General features: G+C 33.7%; 1 protein-coding gene across 1 annotated transcript in view; it reads right to left on the bottom strand.

Annotated features, from left to right (window-relative positions):
* LOC136040761 (proton-coupled zinc antiporter SLC30A1-like) overlaps window positions 1-18939 on the bottom strand; it is a gene marked incomplete at its 5' end in the record, with an annotated part of 39916 nt that extends 20977 nt beyond the window's left edge. The window contains 4 exon segments of the mRNA XM_065725084.1: window positions 3220-3328; window positions 7555-7717; window positions 15847-16056; window positions 18838-18939. Coding sequence (XP_065581156.1) covers window positions 3220-3328; window positions 7555-7717; window positions 15847-16056; window positions 18838-18939 — 584 coding nt within the window.
* Between the last annotated feature and the right edge of the window lie 249 nt (window positions 18940-19188).

The following is a 19188-nucleotide window of genomic DNA, read 5'->3' as shown; positions in this document are numbered from 1 at the left end:
TGCGCGTGGACGAATTTTCCATGAAAGGTGATTTTTTGGCGGGGAATTTTTTTCGGGGGGGGGGGCCACCTCCCAGTTATTTGAGTTTACAACTATGCTGAATGAGGAGGCTATTTGCAAATTTTGATCAGATGTCTTCGACAGATGGTAGCGAAAAGTGGCGTTAGAAGGATACTGGTTGCCCTATAATCATTTTGACTCTTACAAAGAGTACTAGCACTTTCAATTTAAAACCGGATAAACCCCTTCAGATTTTTAAACGAAAACTCCTACCATACAAAATTGCTTGGTAAAAAGCTCAAAATAAACAATATATTCCACGTAGACAACTTATCCCAGTCGAGAAAGGGGCCCGTCAAGGAGCTATCACCTCTCTCGACCTTTTTAATAACTATGTACTGGAAGCACAAGATCTGTGCCCCGTGTCACTAATTCTTTCTTCTGTAAACCTTTCCTGGATATACTATGCTGATGACATCCTAAACCTTAGTCGAAATCTTCAACGTATCACTGAAACTTTTGGAATCCTTGAAGTGAAATATCGGAATGTTGGGCTTGAATTTAACTCCTCCAAATCTGACATTGTCCTGTTTAACTGGAAAACAGATTCCCCTGCCCCTTCCATCACGCTTAGATCTAGCTCAGTTCGACCTATAGATCACCTTATGTATCTAGGTCTGCCCATTGCTTCTTCTATCCGACACACCCGAAAACTTCTTCTTGAACATATCAGACGTAGAATCTCAGCAGCTTACGCTTATTTTGTATCTTGTAAGCTTCGATTCAACCAATTTCCTCAAGCAATTCTATATAATATTGTTGCCCTTCCCCATATTCTCTACACCGTACCCTTCTGGAAACTCCTAATTAAAACTGACAAGAGTAAAATCCAATCCATGTTCTCTCGCTTTGCCAAGTATCTGCTTCATCTGCCTCTGTGGTATAGAAATTCACTCGCTATTGCGAAATTCAAGGTTACTAACCCAGAGGTTGCCGTTGCCAGACGGATTGCGAAACATAATAGAAAAATAGACAGGAATTTAAATGATTGGTCCCATATTCTTAGGCAGTGATGATTGTGTTTTTCTTTTTCCTATGTTCCGTATTGTGTGTTTAATTGTGACGGGTGTTTCAATATTTTTATTCATATATCTCTTCTAGGATTGTTTAAACGTTATTGCTCTGCACCATATATAGTATGTCACCCTTTTTGGTTTTTTGCTTCTTTTTTTTATTCTGGTTTGTTTCGTATTATCTGTTTGCCTTGTATTTTGCGAAACATTTAATTGTTGTCTTTATTGCTTTATTATTTTGTTTTCTTTTTTTCACTGCTCCCTCTTCTTGCTTTTGTATGACGGGTTTTCAGATAAATAAATAAATATAGAGTCCACTTCAGTGGTAATGGGTAGATTGGTACTGATTCTATGCCTAAGGCTCTAAAAATCCTCTATGAATGCAAGCGGCACATAATTTGCATAACTGGTTTACCTAGTAACCAGATCCAGTTATGAACCACCCCTAACAACCAGATTGTCTATACTACAAGAGATACATAATTTGCATATTCTCAGGAAAACCTCATTTGCATACTTACATGAGTACATTTTCTGCTCGTACTATTCAAGACTGCGGACGCAAAAAACTAGAAATACATGTTTTTTTTACATAAAAAGTCCTTGAGAAAAGGATATATTCAACAATATTCGTCCAGAGCTTGAATAATAATGAGTAAACTAAGTCAAGATGTGCCTTGTATTTCAAATGTGAGCACTTTCAAATTTTTGTTTCATGTTTACTGGATTTCACAATAGAATAATTAACGTAATTTTTTTTACAGTGCAAACTCCTCGTTTAATTCAACCTATTCAGAGCTTCAGTCTTTCATAGCTTTTTTTGGGGGGGCACCACATGCTTAGGAGACTTTACATATATAAAAAAAACACTAATTCAGTTCTTTCTAGCAACTACTGAAATAAGCAATTCCCCACCTCGTCATTCTAATGCTTATATGATACAATTTTCCCTTAAATATTATACTAGAAATAAAACTATTGTTGAAAATTATCAAATTTCTATTCATGTTTGATAAAAACCATTGTAACCCAAATTAAGTGTCAGATATCAGGTATACAAAGAGATTGTATTCAGCCTATTAATGCTCATTTCACGTGTATGGTTTATCTTTGATTTAATCTCTTAAAGCGAATTTCGTTAATCGCTTAAAAGCTATTCCGCCAATATCTTAAAATTTATTTATACAGGTATTGGGAGTATACATGCAAGCAGAAAAAAATTGTTTTTTTTTTTACGGAGCTTGTACGGAGTTGCTTTTTTTGTGCAGAATATAGTAATTTTAAAATCAGTGTTATTATGGAAAGAAAAGTAAAATGAATTGGTTATATACGTTATCAGTGAAATATGCTTAATCGAGTGCTTAACAAAGATTGAGGGGGGGGGGGGGGCTTATGGTGATCCCCCTGGGGATCATAGCAAATACAGTGGGCTCCTAGTTACTGGATTGTCAGATTTTAGGATATACATCATCTTTAATTTAGCTTAATTTTCAATGAAAAGTGCGTAAAAAATGCCTCTTAAATCATTTGTCAAATGAATATATATAACGAATGGAAGGGGCTGGGGTGAATGGTGCCATACGAAATGGTATTAAGTTGAATGGGCATGAGAACTGAAATTGAAACCAAAGCTTCTTAAAATGTTCTAATGAAAATAACAAAGTCGAATAAATTTTAAGCAATGTTACGACGGTACCATGAGGGAAATGATACATGCCCTAACGTTTTTGACTGGTTCAGAAGTGCATAACTGATTCAAAAGTTCTTAATTGGTGTATTTTAAACTCTGGAAAGTTACTGAAGATATAGGTTTTAGCTCAAGGATAGCATGTTTCGATTTAATTCAACGCCTCCCTCTTCATTTCCTGAAAATTTCTGATGAGTGAGTGAGTGTGTGTGAGTGTGAGAGAGAGAGAGAGAGAGAGAGAGAGAGAGAGAGAGAGAGAGAGAGAGAGAGAGAGAGAGAGAGAGAGAGAGAGAGAGAGAGAGAGAGAGAGAGAGGGAGAGAGAGAGGGAGAGAGAGAGAGATAGGGGGAGAGAGAGGGAGAGCGAGAGAGAGAGAGCGAGACATGCTTATCTGATCATACGTTAACTTTCATACGAAACTAAGACCATTTTATTTTAAATAGATAAAAGAAGAACTTACTTCGGCTTCTGTAAATTCAGGTTGAATGGTTGTAGAATGAATACCCTCATTGTGAAAGAATATCTTCATGTCTCTGGCAATACGCATGTAGTCATTAAGATTCCGACACCTAGGATAGATACATAATTTGATTTATGGGAGAGCGACTTAGCTTCAGCAGTATATCGCTTATCTTAAGAAATTTCCTATTGTCAGTTAGACAGTCAAGGGGTAGAAAAATTTATCTGGGGTTTGTCCTTTTTAACAACATGCTTGGCATGGGCTATTACTCGCAAGTTTATATTAAAAAAACTAAGAAACACAAGGTTAATTCATTCGAAGATAAATCCGAAGCAATAGTTGACCCGGGATCTTGGAAGGGAGCTATAATATTTATGGATTTTCTTTTGCTAGGCTGTTTCTTAGGGAAGTGGGGGGAATTTACTTAGAATGCAAATTTGTGCGAGTGCTGTGAGATTTTCTTATTTCTCGTCATTGGAGCGTTTCTCCTTTCTGATTGAAAAATCAATAAAAATGAAACCGCACAATAGTAAGCTACATCCACACCAAGCGGCATGGGCTTCTTGATATCTTCTTATTTTCTACCGAACTTCATCGTAATTTTCTTCTTTCAAGGTTAACTATATTCCTGTCATTTTAGGTTTATGCAACCTTGAAAGAAAAGAGACAAAAAAAAGAAGAAAACTGAAAAAAAAGGAACAAAACCCTCTTCGATCAATCCTACGGAGATAAAAAAAAAGTTAAATCTGCTTCAATATATTCGAAGATTTGATAATAAAATTACCAAAAGTTTTATTCATCCAAAACTGTGTATCTTATCAGTAATAGTAGTAGTAGGGAAGTCACTAGTTTTCAGCAATCTGTTTTATTTCTAATTTAAATTCGCCATAGATACTTTAAGGTACTAAATGAACGCTCTTCAGATGCCATAGAAACAGTTAGCATAGAGAATACAGTTAAGAATGAAGGAACAGATAAAACAAACAGTCTATCGTACACATTAAGAGTATCGAAGACTTTTATCAGGACGACGTAATTCACAAATAAACTGCCATTTTTTTTTGGATGAAAGCCTAGCATGGAGACTATCCTCATAGAAATAGAACTGGTAGAAAGTTTACAATTTGGCAACAGCCCGGCTACTACAACGTTAACAGTAAAACGGAGCTAAATTAGAAGCTAGATTAAAAATGTTATTGCTCACTGAGAAAGAAACCTCATGTGGAGTTCATTACAACTGCTCTAGAAAGGGTAAAGGTTTGGTCCTTCTAAAAAACAGAAGTGCTTGAGACTTACTATAATGATGGTGTCTTGGTACACCGGGACATGTTCCAACACTTTGATTTGTTTGAATAACTTTTTTGCAGATAGAAAGAAAATCCACACCCACCAATTCTTACAATGTCAACATGCATTGATTGAAATGTTCATGGAATGCAAGTATATCCAGTAGAAAAACAAAAGTTGAGACCAGAACTGAGTCATTGGCCCTACCAAGGAGTTGGCTTTTGCCATTAGACCCAGAATCGACTGGCCGTAGGCGAAACTCTCCAATGTCCCTTGTAAAACAGGAAAGAGCTCCAGGAAAGTCATCATATTATCATGTATTTTGACCCAGGTAGTTTCCCAAAGGTAAAGTAGCTTTTCTTTGTGCGGCAGAAAAGAAGGCAGTGAAGAAAATAAGGATTCGGTTTGTTTGGGGGAAGAGAAAAAAGCAATTTGCACTAGTATTTAATTTGGTGGCTTTCTCTATGGAAATGTCTAACAATGGGAAGCAGAATATGTACAAATGGCAAGTGGATACTGCTTTCATATCTCTGCTCGACCACCCTTAAACAAACTAGCTATGTTATTACCTCTATCACAGCCAATTCTAACTAACTTGTTCATGTTTAATCAAAACTATACGCAGAGTCTAATCATTTGTTTTGCAAGTCCTGCAATATTCAAACCATTTGCGGCACAAGGAACAATTTTTTTTCCATCCAGTCGTCGCTGCAGAAACGAGATCTTCCCAGTTGTTGATATAACCATTTAGTTATTTATAGGGTTCTGGAAATTACCGTTCTAGTCCAACAGTTGCTTTTTGCGTGACTTCATTTCTGAACGTTTTTAATTTTTAGTAAAGTTGTCGTGTTACTAAGGTTGAATTATTTAGCTTCCAATAATTTGGAAGTGAACTAAAGTTTTCAAATTTTCTTGATTTTTTTTTTTTTTTGGGGGGGGGGGGGTAAATGATGAAAACAATTATTGATCAACAAACAGACCCGTAAGAAAGCTGGGCGATAAGAGCCAAGACGTTGCTGTCTACAAAACTAAATTGCTTCATGCTTACTGATTGGAATATTTTTCTTGCATTACAAACGTAGAAAATGTACACAGAACTGCTGTGAAAGAAGACCTGAAATTAATAATTCCTCTAGCTAGAATGGTTTGCCATGATTAAGATGAGCACCAGTTAGTCATGCTTCAAGAATGAGAATAGTACAAGCCTAAACAACATCTCCATTAACTACACGCACCTTCTAAAAAAAAATCGTTGACCATTTACTTTGGTTCTTATGGTATTTGTTTAACATACCACGGAGTCACACGAAGTCAACTACTAACAAAACAGCTCGTGACAATTCTAACGTCACCAAATGTAATTAAAGACCGTTTTCCCGGGGACAGCAGGTGAACTCCTGTGTATCTCCTGACTTCGTTAAAATAACCATTTGTTCAAAACAGGTGGATTTCTTCATCCACTGAGGATAAACGATCATTAATAAGGGTTGATTGTTTGATGAAAACAGAAATCGATTCTAACAAGCCTCTCAAGTCAAAGAGAAAATTCAACGTAGATTTCGTCCTTGCTTTTGCCGGTTTACATTATCAAAGTTTACAGAATATTTTGTTTGAATACATTTTCATTTTATTCTATACTTCTAAGTGCACACAATGAAAAGAAAAGAAAAAAAAGAAAGCGAAAGGCTTTTGATACAGGTTTAACCTCTAAATGCTTCGTTATGTACCCTGTTTATAAAAGAAAAAATACTATTTTAAAATCACGAAAATTCTCGAAAGGTTTCAAACTACAAAGCAAACGCAAAAACACTGCTTTACGTGGACAGATGACTTTTGTCTAGCTTTCGGATGTGAAAATCTAAGTATGCAAGGAGAGAGGCAGCAGCCTCTAGCACGGAGTGACCAAACGAATGGCAGTTCCTGAATAACTGTGTATACACCTTAAAAGTGAAGAGCCTAGATAGATGTAAAAAGATAAAAAAATATTTGTAAAGATGGAAAATTTTCTTGGTGTGATACTCCCGTTAAATAAATTGTGACATCATAAAGCAAAAGTCAAGGCAACTGCTGAAAACAAGATATTAGATTACATATCTTTGGAGGAATTTGAGGAGCAGAGAAGGTGTGAATGGGCCTTCAAGACGTAAGACTACGAACTTCGTTTTAAGAGCTGTCGGTCATGGGCATTCCTACGGTGCTCTTTCTATCGATTCGCCGTGATCTTCGATGGACTTAAGGCACTTTTAAAATTCTCAAAAACTCGTTTTAGAAATTAAAATTTACTACTTATTCAAAGCTGAGTAATAATTGCCTTTTTCAAGGCGCTGATAATGACAGATTTTTTTTCTTCTAAACTTATCAGTTTACATTTTTTTTTTCCGAGTGCTATAGCCCAAGGTTGTCTATTTAGTAATTTTTGTTTACAAGAATGCCGAAACTTCCAAATTCTACAAGGGGAAAAACTGATTATCTTTAACTTTGGATATATGGAAATATTCATTGACGACTCTAAGCTCATCCGACGCTCGTAATGCTGATATAAACAATATTTTCTTTGACTATCTGTCCTTTCTAGACTCAAGCAATAGCTATTTGACTTAACAAAAAGTAGAAAATAGGGTTGAAAGGGGGCTAGAGTACCCCCCTACTAAAAAGGTAGCATCGATTTATCTACAGCTTTAAATTTCCATATAAATCCCACGTTTCTCCTTATTTAGACGAATTTGACCTGCCCAAAAACAAATTTTAAGTCATATTTGGCTTTTCTATTCAAAATAACTTAATTAGCCCCCTCCCCATCTTCCAGCCCTAAGATAAAAATAGACAGGCACCAAAGGTTTAGACGGAACGTCGGACATTCTTACCTAATTATTTCTGCCTCTATAACAGCCTTTTCCCTTTATCTCTCTCAATGCTAAAAACATAAATTAAAAAAAAAGAAGAAGAAGAAGAAGAACTTTTTTTTAATGTAGGCTATCCAAAAACCCAACAGCAACCCCAACAACCCAAAGGGTTTCTATTATACCAAAAGAAAAAGGATTGACAAACCTAATATGAGCAGAAGCAATAATACGGTCTCCAGCTAACTGCCAAACATGAAATTCATGAACTGCAAGGACCCCATCAATCTCTTTAAGTAATTTCTTTTCTATGTCGTCAACACGAATATGGGTTGGCACCGTCTGGAGCAAAATCAAGGAAGAATCGCGTACTGAAAAAGGACTGAAGGAGCATTCATGCTAAAAATAGTATTAGAGAGAAACAATTTGGGAAACTTCAGCAAAGCCCTTTTTTTTCTTTAAAAAGTTTGTTAAATTTTACAAATTTATATATATATATATATATATATATATATATATATATATATATATATATATATATATATATATATATATATATATATATATATGAAGTAACCCTTACTACAGAGCGACTTTGAACACAATTTTTTTTTTTTCAAACCACTTTTTCCATTTTCCTTAATTTTTTACTAGATTGTAGCCATAGCTGCAACCCTGAATTAGCGTGGTAAATTAGATCCGACTCTTCCATATGCATTAATTTACTCAACACATTTATCACACACAGGAAAAAGCCTTCGGGTTTTTCTTCGCAAGAGCTTAGTAAAGAACAAACCACATTGTTATCACTTTTATTCAAGCTGGGAAAACTGGGAAAAATGCCTGAAAACGCAGTTTGTAGCTAAGTAACACATTCGAGTACAAACAACATTTTTCGAGACACTTTTGCCCCACTCAAAAGCAGGCTCCCCTATTTCCTATGAGTAAATATATAAAATAGATTAACAGGTGAACGGTAGAATATATATATATATATATATATACTAGCTGTTGGGGTGGCGCTTCGCGCCACCCCAACACCTAGTTGGTGGGGGCGCTTCGCGCCCCCCCAAGCCCCCCCGCGCGCGTAAGTCGTTACGCGCCATAATAGTTACGCGCCATTGTAGTTGTGTCCCTATGTCCCACCAGTGAATATAGATAGATATATACATATATATATATATATATATATATATATATATATATATATATATATATATATATATATATATATATATATATGGTTTTAACTACGTAAAACTTGCGAATATACAACATTCTTTGCTGTCCCATTGTCTTTGCATATAAATAGATTGTCAGGTTTACCGACTCTTGAACATGCAACATATAATGGTCCATGGGAAAACAATCTGTATTCAGATCTATACCTCATGATTCTAATGATTGCCCTTGAGCTTTGTTGATGGTGATTGCTAATCGACCATTCCCTGTCCCGGTGTCCCGGTCGTCATTTACATCCCCCTGTTTCCCCCGGTGTCCCCGTTGTAGTTGTGTCCCTGTGTCCCGGTCGTCATTTATATTCCCTGTGTCCCGGTCGTCATTTGTATCCCGGTGTCCCGGTCTGTATATACATTCGTTTTTTAGTTTTCTTTTTCTCCTTTATTTTTTTCCTTTTTTTTCTTTTTTAGCTTATTTAGATTTTTAGATTTTTTAGTTTTTAGTTTTTTTTTCTTTTTAGTTTTTTTGTCCCGGTCGTCATTTATATCCCCCTGTTTCCCCCGGTGTCCCCGTTGTAGTTGTGTCCCTGTGTCCCGGTCGTCATTTATATTCCCTGTGTCCCGGTCGTCATTTGTATCCCGGTGTACCGGTCTGTATATACATTCGTTTTTTAGTTTTGTTTTTCTCCTTTATTTTTTTCCTTTTTTTTTCTTTTTTAGTTTATTTAGATTTTTAGATTTTTTAGTTTTTTTATTAGTTTTTAGTTTTTTTTTTCTTTTTAGTTTTTTTGTAGTTTTTACCTTCTTTTTAGTTTTGTTAATTTTTTTTTTTACTTATGTCCTGGTCGTCATTTATACTCCCTGTGTCCCGGTGCTTTGTTGATTGCTAATCGAACATTCCTTTTGTCCAGGTCGCTTTCTCTTTGAGTGTCGTCATTTATTTTTTTCTTTTTTAGTTCTTTTAGTTTTTACCTTTTTTAGTTTTTTTTAGTTTTTTAGATGAAAATTTTTTTTTAGTTTTTTCCTTTTTTTTCTTTTTAGTTTTTTATTGGTTTTTACCTTTATGTTAGCTTATTTTTCAGTTTTTTCCTTTTTTTTAGTTTTTTTTTATTTTTTATTTTTTTTAGTTTTTTACCTTTTTTTAGTTTTTTTAGTTTTTTTAGTTTTTTAGCTTTTTTACTTTTTTTATTAGTTTTTAGTTTTTTTGTAGTTTTTGCCTTTTTTTAGTTTTTTCAGTTTTTTTTTTTAGTTTTTTATTGGTTTTTACCTTTATTTTAGCTTATTTTTCAGTTTTTTCCTTTTTTTTAGTTTTTTTAGTTTTTAGTTTTTTTAGTTTTTTACCTTTTTTTAGTTTTTTTTAGTTTTTTTAGTTTTTTAGCTTTTTTATTTTTTTATTAGTTTTTAGTTTTTTTTATAGTTTTTGCCTTTTTTTTAGTTTTTTTAGTTTTTTAGCTTTTTTATTAGTTTTTAGTTTTTTTTTGTAGTTTTTGCCTTTTTTTAGTTTTTTTAGTTTTTTAGCTTTTTTATTTTTTTTATTAGTTTTTAGTTTTTTTTGTAGTTTTTGCCTTTTTTTAGTTTTTTCAGTTTTGACGTCACCTGATCCAGTTTTTTCAGGTGACGTCACCTGATCCCCGATCCACAGATCCACAGACAACTTATTTTTATATATATAGATAGTTTTTTTTTTTACTTATGTCCTGGTCGTCATTTATACTCCCTGTGTCCCGGTGCTTTGTTGATTGCTAATCGAACATTCCTTTTGTCCTGGTCGCTTTCTCTTTGAGTTTCGTCATTTATTTTTTTCTTTTTTAGTTCTTTTAGTTTTTACCCTTTTTAGTTTTTTTAGTTTTTTAGATGAAAATTTTTTTTAGTTTTTTCCTTTTTTTCTTTTTAGTTTTTTATTGGTTTTTACCTTTATTTTAGCTTATTTTTCAGTTTTTTCCTTTTTTTTTAGTTTTTTTTTATTTTTTATTTTTTTTAGTTTTTTACCTTTTTTTAGTTTTTTTAGTTTTTTTAGTTTTTTAGCTTTTTTACTTTTTTTATTAGTTTTTAGTTTTTTTTTGTAGTTTTTGCCTTTTTTTTAGTTTTTTCAGTTTTCTTTTTAGTTTTTTATTGGTTTTTACCTTTATTTTAGCTTATTTTTCAGTTTTTTCCTTTTTTTTTAGTTTTTTTTTAGTTTTTAGTTTTTTTAGTTTTTTACCTTTTTTTAGTTTTTTTAGTTTTTTTAGTTTTTTAGCTTTTTTATTTTTTTTATTAGTTTTTAGTTTTTTTTGTAGTTTTTGCCTTTTTTTAGTTTTTTAGTTTTTTAGCTTTTTTATTAGTTTTTAGTTTTTTTTTGCAGTTTTTGCCTTTTTTTAGTTTTTTTAGTTTTTTAGCTTTTTTATTTTTTTTATTAGTTTTTAGTTTTTTTTGTAGTTTTTGCCTTTTTTTAGTTTTTTCAGTTTTGACGTCACCTGATCCAGTTTTTTCAGGTGACGTCACCTGATCCATCCACAGACAGACAGACAACTTATTTTTATATATATATATATATATATATATATATATATATATATATATATATATATATATACTAGCTGTTGGGGTGGCGCTTCGCGCCACCCCAACACCTAGTTGGTGGGGGCGCTTCGCGCCCCCCCCAAGCCCCCCCGCGCGCGTAAGTCGTTACGCGCCATAATAGTTACGCGCCATTGTAGTTGTGTCCCTATGTCCCACCTGTGAATATAGATATATATATATATATATGGTTTTAACTACGTAAAACTTGCGAATATACAACATTCTTTGCTGTCCCATTGTCTTTGCATATAAATAGATTGTCAGGTTATCCCCCTGTTTCCCCCGGTGTCCCCGTTGTAGTTGTGTCCCTGTGTCCCGGTCGTCATTTATATTCCCTGTGTCCCGGGTCCCGGTCATCATTTGTATCCCGGTGTCCCGGTCTGTATATACATTCGTTTTTTAGTTTTGTTTTTCTCCTTTATTTTTTTCCTTTTTTTTTCTTTTTTAGCTTATTTAGATTTTTAGATTTTTTAGTTTTTTTTATTAGTTTTTAGTTTTTATTTCTTTTTAGTTTTTTTGTCCCGGTCGTCATTTATATCCCCCTGTTTCCCCCGGTGTCCCCGTTGTAGTTGTGTCCCTGTGTCCCGGTCGTTATTTATATTCCCTGTGTCCCGGTCGTCATTTGTATCCCGGTGTACCGGTCTGTATATACATTCGTTTTTTAGTTTTGTTTTTCTCCTTTATTTTTTTCCTTTTTTTTTCTTTTTTAGTTTATTTAGATTTTTAGATTTTTTAGTTTTTTTATTAGTTTTTAGTTTTTTTTTCTTTTTAGTTTTTTTGTAGTTTTTACCTTCTTTTTAGTTTTGTTAATTTTTTTTTTTACTTGTGTCCTGGTCGTCATTTATACTCCCTGTGTCCCGGTGCTTTGTTGATTGCTAATCGAACATTCCTTTTGTCCTGGTCGCTTTCTCTTTGAGTGTCGTCATTTATTTTTTTCTTTTTTAGTTCTTTTAGTTTTTACCTTTTTTAGTTTTTTTTTAGTTTTTAGTTTTTTTAGTTTTTTACCTTTTTTTAGTTTTTTTAGTTTTTTAGCTTTTTTATTTTTTTTATTAGTTTTTAGTTTTTTTGTAGTTTTTGCCTTTTTTTTTAGTTTTTTGTCCTGGTCGCTTTCTCTTTGAGTGTCGTCATTTATTAGTTTTTTCCTTTTTTTTTTTTAGTTTTTTATTGGTTTTTACCTTTATTTTAGCTTATTTTTCAGTTTTTTCCTTTTTTTTAGTTTTTTTTTATTTTTTATTTTTTTTAGTTTTTTACCTTTTTTTAGTTTTTTTAGTTTTTTTAGTTTTTTAGCTTTTTTACTTTTTTTATTAGTTTTTAGTTTTTTTTTGTAGTTTTTGCCTTTTTTTAGTTTTTTCAGTTTTTTTTTTAGTTTTTTATTGGTTTTTACCTTTATAGTTTTTTTAGTTTTTTAGCTTTTTTATTTTTTTTATTAGTTTTTAGTTTTTTTTGTAGTTTTTGCCTTTTTTTAGTTTTTTCAGTTTTGACGTCACCTAATCCAGTTTTTTCAGGTGACGTCACCTGACACATCCATCCACACATCCATCCATCCATCCATCCACAGACAACTTATTTTTATATATATAGATATATATATATATATATATATATATATATATATATATATGAAGTAACCCTTACTACAAAGCGACTTTGAACCAAATATTTTTTTTTCAAATCACTTTTTCAATTTTCCTTAATTTTTTACTAGATTGTAGCCATGGCTGCAACCATGAATTAGCATGGTAAACTAGATCCGACTCTTCCTTACGCATTAATTTATTCATCACATTTATCACACACAGGAAAAAGCCCTCGGATTTTTCTTAGCAAGAGCTTAGTAAAGAACAAACCAAATTGTCATCACTTCTATTCACGGCACTAAAACGTTTTTTAACAACCCGTTAAAAAATTTTTAATTTTTAATATTTTACATCTTTTCTCATTTGTCAGGGGAAAGGGAAAGATCGACTGTGAATAACATTTAAAAACTTCCATACCTCTTAGTGTAAAACAGTTAATCTCCATTTTAAGAATGATTTCACGGTTTACGGTGGTGAGACAATGCAGATAATTTTCCTTGTTTTAACTTTCGCATTTTTTCAAATGAGCCCTTAAACAACTCTTCCAGTGCCCCGCTAGCAGCAGAGGAGCAACTTACATAATTTTTTCCCAGGTAAAATCGCTTCGTTTTTGGTAACTATTACATTTGTATCAATTCTAAGGGGCAACTATGATTGATGTATTTATGCATCATAACGCATGATGATTAAGTTTTGTCAAAAATTGCATTTTATTTTAATATTTCGGTTACTGTGGGCTAGAGTTGGTTCTTTATTGCAAATGACACCATCACGAATTACTAACTTAAAATTTAAAGGCGAGGTTACTGATAGTATCACAAAAATTATATACTGATGGTACTGACGTCATTATAACTAATGTCATCATAAATGTTTTACTTTGAACGTCATTTATGGTTGTAATCTACGACTATGAAGTCATTCATAATCTTCTATACGACCACGCAGTTTTTTTTTTGTCAAAAAATTGACTTTACTTTAAATAAATTAAACGACTTTATGAATTTATTTTGTAATTATAAAAGGGACAAGATATAGCAAGATCAAGAAAGTTACGGCCAAGTTTTAGAAACTTTGAACATCATAATTATTTACCATATTACTTGTTTATGCATCGTAAGTTCAAATTGATGTTGTGTTTTCTTTTTTAAATTCAGGGGATCTTCATCAACTTAACGAATTGGTGGTCTAAGCCTTCTAAGCTTATTACCAACATAATAGTGCCGCAATAGCAGTACCAGGCATAGAACTACAACAACAGCGTCACAAACTTTTGTGTTCAATTTACAAAAACAATCCTGATATGAAGGAGTAGCACATGAAATAGGGTTTCAAGCTCCCATCTGAAAAAATGTGGAATTTTGTGTTTTTTTTGCTAGAAGAAAGCGTCACAGATTCGTGTCTATTTATTTTTTCGCTTTATTTGTTTTCCCCAGGGGTCATCGCATCGAACCAAATGGTCCTAGAATACCGGGAGAGGTTCAATCAGACGGAAATTAAAAGTTCTAGTGCCCTTTTTAAGTGACAAAAAAGATTAGAGGGCAACTAGCCCCCCTCCCACGCCCCTTTTCTCTTAAGCCGTCCGATCAAAATTACAGACAGTCATTTTGTTCAGCATGGTTAAGAGACTCAATAGCTATGACTTTGGGGATAACCTCAGCCCCTTGGGAAAGAACTATAAGATATGAAATTTGCCCATTTTCCGTAGGGAGGAAAGTTTCCAAGAGTGGACTTCCCAGTAGAAATTTTTACACTGGGGGAGTTCGCCAGAATTCCTTTAGTCTAAAAAAATTATTTTTATTTGTCTTACTTTGTCTTTGCCGTCTCAATTTTACGTGTGAAGGTGTTCTGGGGGGGGGGAATGAGAATTTCAGCGTAATTCGAAGTATTTGAATGATTTTCCGTGGGGGGGATAAATTTTCACGAGAGACATTCTCCGTGGGGAGATTTTCCACGGGTGCAACTTTCCACTGGGAAAGGGGGGAGGCTCTTCCTGGAGAATTTTAAATGGAGGGGATATTTCCAGCATGATTTGAAAAACATTCAGAAAAAAGTCTTTCAAATGAGAGAAGGCTAAGGAGAATTTTTCTGGCAGAATTGTCCGCAAGATATTTCTGTTGGGGATTTTCGGCGAGGATGGAATTGTCAGAGAGAATTTTTCTAGTGGGGTGGGTACTAAGTAGTGGGAGAAACTTTCCATGGAGGAATTTTCCGCGGAGAGGATTTTTCATGGTTGGGGAGCCGGATCTCCCGGCATTATTTTGAAAACAATCAGAAATATGATAAAAAGAAACAAGTTTCTTCAACTGAAAGCAAGGAGCAACATCAGAACTTAAAGCGAACAGAAATGATTCCATATATAAAGGGGTTTCTCCCTCTTCAATACCTCACTCTTTACGCTATAGTTTGACTTTTCGTGCCAATGCTTTAAGAGCAACTTATGAGACACAACGGCTGTTAAATTCGAATCAATATAGAGGCTTTTTTAAAAGTACTAAAAACTTTAGCGTGAAGAACGAAGGATTGAGGAGGGAGCAACGCTCCTCATATAAGAAAAAAATTCTGTTTGTTTTAGGTTTCAATGTTGTTCCTGACTTTCAGTTGAAAAGACTTATTTTTTGTTTAATACTATTAACAAAACAAGTACTAGAACTTAATTGACAAGCATCATAATATTAAATTATTTTTTCGGTAAATTCACAGCTTTTCAAAATTAACAATGAATAGTGAAACTATTTTTAATACAAAATTGAGCTCACTGGATCACCGTTCTCAATACATGTGCCTCTAATTAGTAGGTGAAGAGAAAGTAGATATTTAATAGAGGTAATCCAGAGAATTGAGTATAGCATACATGTTTTGTTTATATTTAAAAAATAACTGGAAGGAAATAAACTTCTGCCCAATGTTAAGCTCTCATACTGCCAGGCATAGAATATAAAAGAGAAAAGAAAGAAGAGGAAGCTAAGCAACACAGACTGCTAGTGACCACAATAAAGGAGGCCGTCTGCTGAAAAAACACCAGGAATCAAGCTCGTCGTGATAACGATGACAATATTAAAAAAAAAAATATCACAAAAATATATGGTCAGTTATATAAACTATATTAGTACAATAAATATGTTTGAACGCAATGTTGATAAAGAAAGAAAATGCGAGCAAGAGCTTGAATCCAGCAGCACTTACATAAGGGCCAAGAGGAGCAAGTAATCAAAAGAACAAGAGCCACACTCAGAGCAGGGTCAATATACATCTTATACTCCCATTCCGTGAGCCAAATAATCAACGCTGATATTATCACAACCACTGAACCAAGAGCATCGGCTAAAACATGGAGAAACACTCCTTTCATATTCATTTGACTGGCATCATGTGAATGGACGTGACTTGATAAACCTACAACAGGCGTATATTATTTCAGTCAATTCCCTTTGCTTGATGTACATATTTTACAGGTAAAAGAAGAAGAAAAAAACGAAACAAAACAAAACCGAACCACACAAAGAGATCTATTTTCAGTTATAAGAAAGTGAGAAGATATAATTGAGACTGAAATCATCGCAAGAGTAACAACTATTGATGGAACACATAAAAATTAGATTACGAAAGGGATTTAAGCAACCTAAATTCTGACAAAACAGACCTTATTGACAATCAAATGTCAAATTTGTTTCATTAAGATTGAGCGTCAGCACCATACGGTGATTTGTGCAAAACTCGCATATCAAATAACATCAAATTTTCAGAAGAAAATTAAACTAACCTTATTACTCTTTCTGATTGCCATGAATATAAACAATCGATACAACTAATATTAGTCACAACTCATTGCAGCACCAAGCCACCTGAGGCCAGTACGCATCTTCTCTACCCTAATCTGTTCAAAGCTTGGTTCTTTACTCTGTCCCATGAAGTTACAATTTCCTTCAAGGCCTTTCTAATGACCTCTTCCTACCCCATTTGCGGATGACCTGCTTTTTTTGGTCATCGGTGGATAGCAAAAAAGAACAATTGTTGCCACTCTATCATGCCTCATCTGTAAAACACAGCCAAGCTATCTTAAATTTTCTTTTACTATAGCCCTAAATGTCGGAATCAATCATACTTTTCGTACAGTTATTATATGGCATGGGGTCAATCACACACGCCCCAAAACTAGCCTTAGCAATTCCTCAGAAAAACATCTGACATACGTTCTTCGATCTCTCGAAGCGTCCACGTTTCAGAGCCATACTTGACTGATTTAAAACTTAACATGACGTTACTTGGAAAGAAAACTAACCAAGTAAGTCAGGCCATTTACATGACCGATCTCCTCGTTACAGGAGATATAGATATACGGAGATACACGATATAGCCGTCTTAACATTAATTTTCAAACCTATTTTTGAATCCTGAACTCTTCAAATCTAAAAAAAAAAATTCATTTTGCTAAAATTTTCATCTAGGAAACTTAAATCATCAATATCAGCTAAATCTAAGAGAGTTTTCCCCCATCTGATTCAATGTTCCCCCTAGCTTTTGCCGTGTTCTTTACGATAACGTCTATAAAAGGGAATCATATAAATGGGGATAGATCAAAACCCTGCTTGACTCCTGTTTCAATACAAAGCCAACTACTAACCCCATTTTTTACCTGAACTTGAACTCAGCAATGTTGTTCTCGTACATAGCACTAATCAATTTAATATATTTATCTGGTATATCCAAACAAGGACTGGACGTCGCTAAAGCTCTTCAGCTGAATCAAACGCTCGTTTATTATCTATAAAACAGAGGACTAAATGGGTCCGACGACTCAAACATACGCAATTATTAATCAAAGAGTGAATATTTTGTCGACGCAACCTCCCCGTCCATGAAGCCACACGTTTCTTCTCTTTAAACTTCACCTACAGCAGCTCTAAGTCTAGAAAGTGTCATCATACTAAGTAATTTACTTCATATAGAAACCAAGCTAATCCATCAATAATTACCGCACTCACTCATTTACTTTCTTATAAAGGTGTTTGATTAAAGTTTTCCTAAAATTATGGGGTTCAAAATTAGGGTCCCATTTTTTGAAAATTACATTCATCACCTTCAGTAATTTATCTCCACGTTCCTTGACTTGCAAATTGTTGGAAACTTTCTTATTATTCTATACATCATGTCTTACAGCTTGATCATCGTTTACCCCATTCTTAAAATGTTTTGGTCATCTTTCTTCAATACTTTTCTTATTAGTGATTGAACCTTGTTTCTGTCTAAAAGCTGGGAAAAGTCTGGACCAACTACCCACTATTGATTTCTTAATATGCCGACACAATATCTTTCTATTATCTGTTTGGCTGCATATTCCAGAAGCAAAACAAACAACACATCGGGATATATAAAACTTATTAGCGTTTATGCTGCCAAAAATAGGCCATTATAAACTTCAATAAATAATAAAAGAATAGTAAAGACCTAACCTAATATGTAAGCAACTAATATTTATCATATCTTCAAAAAGAGGTGTTTCCTTTGGAGGCAACAGCTTTTAAAAAACACTATGTTTTTTCAGGTTATATTATTCGAGCTTGAAAAACTGAAAATTCAGGGTGTTTTAAATAATAATCACATACTAAGCGTGCTTGCGATGGTTCTGATAGCTTCTCCTCCTACAACTTTAAACCCCAAACTCTCTTTAGGACCAAGAAAAACTTCCCTTGTGTAGTTTGCATAACCAACACCAAAATATGGAGGTAGTAGAAAAGAAGTAGTAGGGACTAAGGGAACTATTTTATACCCTGTTCAGCGTAGGTTATAAAATAGTTCGCTTTCTCTTTTTTCTACACTAGAGGAAAACAAAAATAAGAAATTAAAGTACAAATCTAAAAGAACAGAATTAACTCACCAACTGGAGGTATAAAAGTTTCATCATTCTCATTATTATCAATTGTTCTGATAGCTTCTCCTCCTACAACTTTAAACCCCAAACTCTCTTTAGGACCAAGAAAAACTTCCCTTGTGTAGTTTGCATAACCAACACCAAAATATGGAGGTAGTAGAAAAGAAGTAGTAGGGACTAAGGGAACTATTTTATACCCTGTTCAGCGTAGGTTATAAAATAGTTCGCTTTCTCTTTTTTCTACACTAGAGGAAAACAAAAATAAGAAATTAAAGTACAAATCTAAAAGAACAGAATTAACTCACCAACTGGAGGTATAAAAGTTTCATCATTCTCATTATTATCAATTGCTGCCAACTGTGTCAAATGTGAGTGCCCGTGCCCATGACCATGAGAATGCCCATGATCTAAAATAGTAAAAGTACTTAGCACAATAATTCACACCAATCCACTTCGTAATCTAGCATGTAAAAAGAACCGATTTGAACAAATGGGAAGCAAAATCAAGCACGACAAACAAATATTAGACTAGTACATCCATACATAAATAAAATTATTCAGTTATGGGTAAGATATCCAGTACTTGGCCAGCTAATCAATGCTTTAACAGCTACATCACTGTAAAATTCCTATCATACTACCTAGAAAGTGGATTG

This window comes from Artemia franciscana, chromosome 2 (assembly GCF_032884065.1).
Source record: "Artemia franciscana chromosome 2, ASM3288406v1, whole genome shotgun sequence".
In the NCBI taxonomy this organism is placed as follows: Eukaryota; Metazoa; Arthropoda; class Branchiopoda; order Anostraca; family Artemiidae; genus Artemia; species Artemia franciscana.
Note: the sequence above shows the minus strand (reverse complement) of the source record. Positions and strands in the feature narration are given on the sequence as shown.